This window comes from Dendropsophus ebraccatus, chromosome 13 (assembly GCF_027789765.1).
Source record: "Dendropsophus ebraccatus isolate aDenEbr1 chromosome 13, aDenEbr1.pat, whole genome shotgun sequence".
Lineage (NCBI taxonomy): Eukaryota > Metazoa > Chordata > Amphibia > Anura > Hylidae > Dendropsophus > Dendropsophus ebraccatus.
The window spans coordinates 18,777,722-18,786,287 of record NC_091466.1 but is presented as its reverse complement, the minus strand read 5'-3'; the positions used below and the strand labels follow the sequence as shown (position 1 = coordinate 18,786,287).

Below are 8,566 nucleotides of genomic sequence, written 5' to 3'. Positions count from 1 at the left end.
GAACCAGACCATTGTTTCAGGACGGAAATGCTGAAACTTACGCCCGTATCGTTACATGCGGTCCTGTACGTAGTGGTGATTTCTTCATTTTTACACTTTGATTTGCCGATCCAAAAGGTTCTGTGGGGTGTCCGGGGCTAGCCAAAGATATCCAAGTAAAAGACCGCTGTCAGTTCGCTCTGTACGGTGCTCGGGTAGCGTAAGTAGAATACGGGCGTAAGTTCGCGGACCGTACGTAGCCGGCCGCAACTTACGTAAATCCCCGGTCGAAAAATATGCGGCCGGACATATACGTACTGTGAACATAGTAGCCTAACGCTGATTGTAATGAAGTGGGATATATAGGTATGTACAATGGTGCAACACTGACCTCTAGTGGTCAAACATTCCCTGCAAAAGAAACCAATAACTAAAAGCCAGGAAATATAAAAATAGACAATTCTGACAATAGTTTCAGACACAGTGGATTGTACTTCTGCAGGTTTCACCACAAATCTAATTTCACCCCTGTTAAATTAGTAGTCCAGCTAATTTTTTTCTTTCAAATCAACTAGTGTCAGAAAGTTATACAGATTTGTAATTCACTTTTTTTGTCATTTATTTTTCTTATTTATAAAAACCCAGTCTTCCAGTACCTATCAGTTGGTGTATGCCCTTCAGGAAGTGGTGGTTTCTTTCCAGTCTGACACAGTGCTCTCTGCTACCTCCTCTGTCCATGTCAGGAATTGTCCAGAACAGCAGAAAATCCCCATAGAAAACCTCTCCTGCTCTCCAGACTGAAAATAAGACACCACTTTCTGCAGGACATACAGCAGCTGATAAGTACTGGAAGACTGGAGATTTGTAAATAGAATTAATTTACAAATCTGTATGTACCAATATAGAGGGCTCTCTAGAAGCAGGTGGTGTGTTACAAACACTGTCAAGACATATGATTTGTGCACCTGTATAAATTGTACGTCAACATTTATTGCTTGAATCTATATATCATATTGATAGTAGGTCATCGCTGTAAAAAACCTAGTAAGGTAAACCTAGTAGTAGAAAGCAGTCTATATGCATAGGAAATACATAAAAATCACATATAAATGCCTAACTAGTATAAAGATAAAAATGGATAAAATCTATAAGATAAAATAAAAATTGTGTGTATATGGAGCCTAGTGAGGTTGCCTGCGCCGGGCCCAGCGCAGGCAGCTCACCTAGATGTATTTAGCAGTAGTCCCGAATCAAGAAGTCTGGCATAGGCTCGTATCGCTGGATGGCCGTTGGAATAATTATATTAGTGTCCTAGTGAGACAGCTTACTTTTCAGATCATACACTTTGGGTGAGATAAGGTGCTATAAATGACAAATGGTGGAATGTCCACCTCTCACCCTGCCGGCGGTAGCTCCCACGGTCCAATATAGTATTGTAGCGGCGGTCCAAGTCTCAGTCAGTGCGGCTTCTATGCAATCCGTGCAGTTGAGATCTGATTCAGCACAGTGGGTTGTCTCATGCTGTTTGCAGCATCCACATGCATGTGAGCGCGCGCTCTTGTTAACTGCCGCTTGGTTTGAATGTCCAGGCAGATACGGCTTGAGTTCGGGATATAATCAGTAAATGATAAAAAGGCTCTGTTATCCTTGGTTCTTGTACGCGTTTCAGGAGATCTACTCGCTCCTTTCCTCAGCAGAGAACTTGGATAACTCTGCTCCAGAGCCTTTTTATCATTTACTGATTATATCCCGAACTCAAGCCGTATCTGCCTGGACATTCAAACCAAGCGGCAGTTAACAAGAGCGCGCGCTCACATGCATGTGGATGCTGCAAACAGCATGAGACAACCCACTGTGCTGAATCAGATCTCAACTGCACGGATTGCATAGAAGCCGCACTGACTGAGACTTGGACCGCCGCTACAATACTATATTGGACCGTGGGAGCTACCGCCGGCAGGGTGAGAGGTGGACATTCCACCATTTGTCATTTATAGCACCTTATCTCACCCAAAGTGTATGATCTGAAAAGTAAGCTGTCTCACTAGGACACTAATATAATTATTCCAACGGCCATCCAGCGATACGAGCCTATGCCAGACTTCTTGATTCGGGACTACTGCTAAATACATCTAGGTGAGCTGCCTGCGCTGGGCCCGGCGCAGGCAACCTCACTAGGCTCCATATACACACAATTTTTATTTTATCTTATAGATTTTATCCATTTTTATCTTTATACTAGTTAGGCATTTATATGTGATTTTTATGTATTTCCTATGCATATAGACTGCTTTCTACTACTAGGTTTACCTTACTAGGTTTTTTACAGCGATGACCTACTATCAATATGATATATAGATTCAAGCAATAAATGTTGACGTACAATTTATACAGGTGCACAAATCATATGTCTTGACAGTGTTTGTAACACACCACCTGCTTCTAGAGAGCCCTCTATATTGGTACATACTCATTTATTCATTTATATCCTGTGAGCGCTGGGAATAGTGGTGCACTCGAAGGGGGTGGACTCCATTCGTAGGGGTTAGGTGTAGCAGACCTTTACTATTTTTAATTTACAAATCTCTGGCACTTTTATTTATTTACCCCTTTAGGCTATGTTCACACTACGTACATTTAAGGCAGTATTTGGTCCTCAAGTCAGGTCCTCATAGCAACCAAAACCAGGAGTGGATTGAAAACACAGAAAGGATCTGTTCACACAATGTTGAAACTGAGTGGATGGCCGTCATATAATGGTAAATAACTGTCATTATTACAATATAACAGCCGTTGTTTTAAAATAACAGCAAATATTTGCCATTAAATGACCGCCATCCACTTACCTTAGGGTAGATGGCGCCTTGTGCGCAACTCCCCCCCCCCCTCCCCCACACACCACTAAAACCTACCCCCCAACCCCACTTTCAGGGTATTATGGGGTTGTGGTCATGTAACACTTCAGCTACCAAGGTATGTTGGGGGTTATGGTCATGTAACACTGCAGCTATCAGGGTATGATGGATGTTGTGGTCATGTAGCACTTCAGCTATCAGGGGATAATAGGGGTTGTAGTCATGTAACACTTCAGCTACCAGGGTATGATCGGGGTTGTGGTCATGTAACACTTCAGCTACCAGGGTATGATGGGAGTTGTGCTCATGTAACACTGCAGCTATCAGGGTATGATGGGGGTTGTGGTCATGTAACACTTTAGCTACCAGGGTATGATGGGGGTTTGGGCAATACTACCAGCACTGAGCAGCCTGACAGACAACAAACTGATGATGATCAGTCACAGTCCAGTCCCTGGTAGGAGGCCTCCAGCTACCGCCATCACTCTTTCTTCTCCCTCCTCACACAACGTTCTGCAGAACTGTACAGCAGGAGAGGGGGACAGGTTGTCAGCAGTTGTCAGAGAGGAGAGAACCAGCCTGGGCCAGACGCAGCACCCGGGGGCTAAGAGGGATACTCTTGCCAGGTACTGATGGCATCTGGGGGCCACTGAGGGGGGGGGCACTCCTGCAGACAGAACATCTAACTTACAAATTTCTATTTCTAAGTCAAGTGTGCTGTTTGCTTGCAGGAGTGCCCCCCCCCCCCCCCCCCCCAGTTGGCCGGGCGTGTTGCACAGGTTGCACACCCCAAAGGCAGGCCCTGGATAGATAGATACATACATAGGAGATAGATAGGAGAAAGTTATGAGAGATAGAGGATACAGACATGAAATTGATAGCTGGATAGATTGCCCAGTTTTCCTCTATGTTAGTAAGCACCATTCAGTGCCCATTCAATAAAACCTCCTGAGTAAACATTTTTATTCTCTATCGGCCGTGATGAGCCGGGACACACAAATCCCCATTGTGATAGAATAAAGACAATGTTTATTTATCAGTCCTGGCCATATACTCAGGTCCTCCACACACAGAACACAAGATGCATTGAGGTCTCATCACTACATGTGTGTATGAAGGGCAGCCATGATGAGAGCTCTGTAGAATTAGATGGTGTCCAGGACTTGTTCGGGATGTCACAGGTCCAGTATTTGGTGCTGCTCCTCATTGACTCCTTGGCTTTGGTGACTTATATTCCTGGAAACATATTTCTTATTGTTAAGAACATCCAGGACATCATCAAGAACAGAAGACGTTCTCCGTTTCTCCAGCTCACCCTTGGTGTCAGCGGGATAAACATCTTACAAGGAATCCTAAAGGTCCTATCCACCGTCTTCATGACCTATATCGAGAGTACACTTCTCAGCAACATCTACCTGACCCTTTGTTTGGTCCTTACGTCTTGTAACCTTTGGTTCTCTACATGGCTATGTGTATACTACTGTCTACAAACCGTTCAACTAAAGCTCAGATTTTATACCTCCTTACAAAACGCATTTCCTAAGATGGTTCCTTGGCTCCACGTCCTTTCTATCATGGTGTCCTCAGTATTGGGCATTCCATTTATCCTCAAGATCTCAGAAGACCAGTCTTCAAATACAACATTGACTACCTTATCATCAAATGCAACTTTAAATAACACTCTTCACTCCAATGGATTGATGGCTTTTGTAGGTTCTACCCTAGAGAAGGTTTCCTATGTGGTTTCATCAATAGGATTCTTGCTCATGTTCGGCTCATCGATGGCCATCATTATCTCTCTATGCGTAAACTTAAGACACATCATACCCAAGAAAGGTGGCCTCAAGAGTCAAGATACAGAAGCTTTTGCGAAGACTCATGCTCTTCGTATGGAGGCAGCTAAGGCCGTGTCTTCTATTGCAGGTGTTAATGTAGTTTTATATGCTGCTGTTAACATACTAACCTCTACAGTAGGTGGGGCTATTTGGCCAATGATTTTTTCCATGGCAAATACTATTTTACAGATTTTGAGTTGTATAAATCTACTGAAAGGTCATGTGACTATAAGCAATATGTCTATATGCAGCTCCTTCAATAAGAAATATGTTAAAGACTGTCATTTAAAATGTAACATATTATAGAGTACCTCTATGCTCTTCATACCATTCTCCATTTTATTTGTATCGCTATGTGTCAGTACAGTAGGGGTTCAAATTTCCAGTCCATAGCATCTTCTGTGCACGAACTGCAACTGCGGAACATGTGAGAGACCCCTAAATCATGAAGGTGTCACTGTCAAACCAATTGCTAGAGTTCTCTTTAAAGAATATAGATTTCACTGAACTTGAAGCTCAGACTGTTCTTTTGGAAGAAATCATATTATACATGTATCCATTTTCTATACCTTACATTATAGGGAAATTAATATGGTACTAAGCAATGTGTCTTTCTGAATATGCTCCAGAATGCTATATTGTAGTGTCCCAGCACAGGTGTGTCACTAAGTATTTATTGCACCTGGGTAAAGTAACTTGTTCCAGGTTCCTACAGTGGGATATGGTTAAAGTGTATTCTGTGTTTTCCCCACTAGTTGTCAATTCTGCGTTTTCTGTATGCCTTATGCTATGCACAGCTGAAGGAAAGCACTGGGTTAATTGTCACATGTTTTTCTTGTGTCCAATCACAGGTGCAGGCTTGTTTCCCTCACTTTTCTGCCTATCTGCTTTCTTCTCTTTTGCATTACACAGCCCCACCAATCACTACGAGGTTTAGTCGTCCCTATAAAAGGAGTTCTCTAGTCAGGAGTTGGAGAGAGACACACAGAGATAGTGTTCAGTAACCACCCCTAGCATACAGTGCTAGACCCCTCAGGAGGAAAGGACGTCCTTTGAGGATCACCTTGTCCACACCAGGGATACTCTCAACAAGACACAGGGCAGTAAACCTGAGTATGGTACTGACCCCAGCAGGACAAAGATGCAACTTGCCTACGTATCCTGCTGTAACGCACGTCTATTCTGAAAGGTTTCAGGAAGTCTGCTTCACCCAGTTCAGGGACCTGGGGCCTCGTACTACCCTTAAAGGATGAGTATCCCCACACTGTAGGGCATTAGGTGGTCAGAAACGTGATATCCCGACATATCACAGCTACATTGGACAGGGCCCTCAAGACGCTCCTCTACTCTACTTTTACAGTTACTACTTCTTCTACCTTTTGCCTGCACCTGCAGTTACTGAAGTTTTATTTTGTATTGCACTGAAGTCCTAAAGTAAACGGACGTTATTCTGGTTAAAGCGACTCTGTACCCACAATCTGACCCCCCCAAACCACTTGTACTTTCAGATAGCTGCTTTTAATCCAAGATCTGTCCTGGGGTCCGTTTGGCAGGTGATGCAGTTATTGTCCTAAAAAACTACTTTTAAACTTACAAGCCTGTGCCCTACGGGCGTATCTGTGCCCTAACTTTGCACTCCCCCTCTGTCCCTTCTCCCCACCCTCTTCATCATTAGGAATGCTACTGAAACATTCTCTCCATGCTGAACATTGCACAGGTCCTTAACAATCCAGCCCATGTGCCGGGCTAAACAGGTGGGGAATAGGAGGCAATCTGCCTGGGGCATTCCTTATGATGAGGAGGGCTGGGAGCAGGGACAGAGAGGTTGTGCCAGGCTAATGAACACACAATCTAGGACACTCACGTTGGGCGCCACTCCAAGCTACCTTTACAAGTGCCCAAGTGACTCACACTCACCTAGCAGCCACAACACCGTCAAGGCTACCCTGGCCAACAGCACCCCATACTGCTTCACCACAATATAATGTAGATATATTGATGTGCCGTAAAGGAGAAGTCCAGTGGGGGATGAAAAATTCATTACGGGCAAGGGGTGGGGGGAAAATAAAAAATACAGTATGCTTACGTCTCCCAGTGCCTGCACTGTGCTACACCACCGAGCTCCCGGACCCCTCCAGCTGTCATCTTCTCCCGAATTCGAGGTACGTCATGTCCCAGGTTCGACGTAACAAAGGGGGGGGGGGGGGGGATTTAGCCCACTCAGCCAATCAGTGACTGCAGCGCTGTCCGGCCCCAGTCACTGGCTGAGCGAGGCATCCATCAGTAGGGTCATGACATAGCCAGAGGGAAGCTTAGAAGACAGCTGGCAGGTCCAGGAGCGGGACGCAGCTCTGCGCTGGCACCAGGACTGGTCTGTATAGTCTGAATAGTTGAAGTGTACTGGTCATCAAAGTTTTAATCGGTCACAGTTTACATACCCTGACCGATCAATAGAACGAGCAGGGAGATGAATGCACTGCCGCACACCTCACTCCCCACTCTGTGTCTGAGACCTAGACAGCCCCATAGATCTGCATTGGAATTCCGTCTAGGTCACATAATAGAGTCGGGAGTGAACACACAGTGCGTGTACAGTACTTCTCTTTGTTGATTCTCCTGATCAGTCGCAAATGTATAATCTAAACATATTATTCAAATTACATAAAAAAACTAAAAACCCTGCTGACTGCCCTACTTGTTGCTACCTATTTATGAGTAAGGCTTAAGATGTCCATTGGCTCCAAACCGTGTTAGGCTTCATTCAATCAATTGATGGGGATGGGGATCCTTTGGCCCTCCAGCTGTTGCAAAGCTACAATTCCCATTATGTGACTCTGGCTCTCTAGGCATGATGGGAATTGTACTTTTTTAACAGCTGAAGACAGCAATACCTGGGGCTGGGACCCGCTGTGATCCCGAGTTACACCCATGGAGGGACCTTGACATCTCATCGGGTCTCAGGAGTGATGATGCATTTAGGATGCAACCTCAAGGAGTTGCCATCTTTACTTTACAAACAGAGCTGCGCTGGTTTCTGACCCAGACATGATGTAATTAGAGTCAAGTCCCATGGATCGGTTTACATGGACACGTCCACTGATTGTTGGCAGAAAATGCAAATAAATGTACAATGTCCTTGTCTGACAGAGTAGGTAATCTCATACCAATCAGCTTCACCCTATAAAGAATAATACAGGTTATTAAAGGCTGTAACCGGTTGCTTTTGATAATAGTCGGAGAAGGCTATAACCACACAGATTTATAGAAAAATAAGGTATTTAATACAAAGAACAATACTTAGCTGTAGTTACAGATGGTACAGATGCATAGTTGTTTTATCCACAATGAAATGGTGTATATTATGGTCTTATATGCCCTTTTCCCTCGATGACCACCAGGGTGCTGGGCACCTTCCATCCATGGTCCCAGCTGAGGCTGGCTCGAAGCTACATACCCCCGACCTTTATAGTAAGTTTGGGTGGGGGTGATGTGCTTGTATGTCTATGTAGACCACTGATGACCATGAATGGAAGTTATCTGATGTTTCTCCGGCCTTGTACATATTTAGGCCCCATTCACACGTCCGTGTCAGTTTTTACTGTCAGGAAATCCTGATCAGGAGACCTCAAATGTCATCAGGAAAGTATCAGGATTTCCTGACAGTAATCCGTTTTTACCATCAGGAAACCATCAGGAAAAACCTTCAGGATTTCCTGATGAGATGGTCTAGTATGCCAACATAAATCACAGGTACCCACACAGCCCTAGTGTACCTGGATGGCCACAAGCTGCAGAACTACAACTCCCATCATGGCCTGCCAGCAGAGCCATGATGGGAGTTGTACTTCTGCAACCTGGATGGCCACAGGCTGCAGAACTACAACTCCCATCATGGCC

At 44.7% G+C, this 8,566-nt stretch overlaps 1 protein-coding gene across 1 annotated transcript; it reads left to right on the top strand.

Annotated features, from left to right (window-relative positions):
• Nucleotides 1–3,946: 3,946 nt before the first annotated feature.
• On the top strand, nt 3,947–7,718 carry LOC138770443 (taste receptor type 2 member 40-like). Its single transcript, XM_069949546.1, has 2 exons — nt 3,947–4,804; nt 7,545–7,718. The coding sequence occupies exons 1-2, from the start codon at nt 3,947–3,949 to the stop codon at nt 7,716–7,718; spliced, it is 1,032 nt and encodes a 343-aa protein (XP_069805647.1).
• Nucleotides 7,719–8,566: the final 848 nt, after the last annotated feature.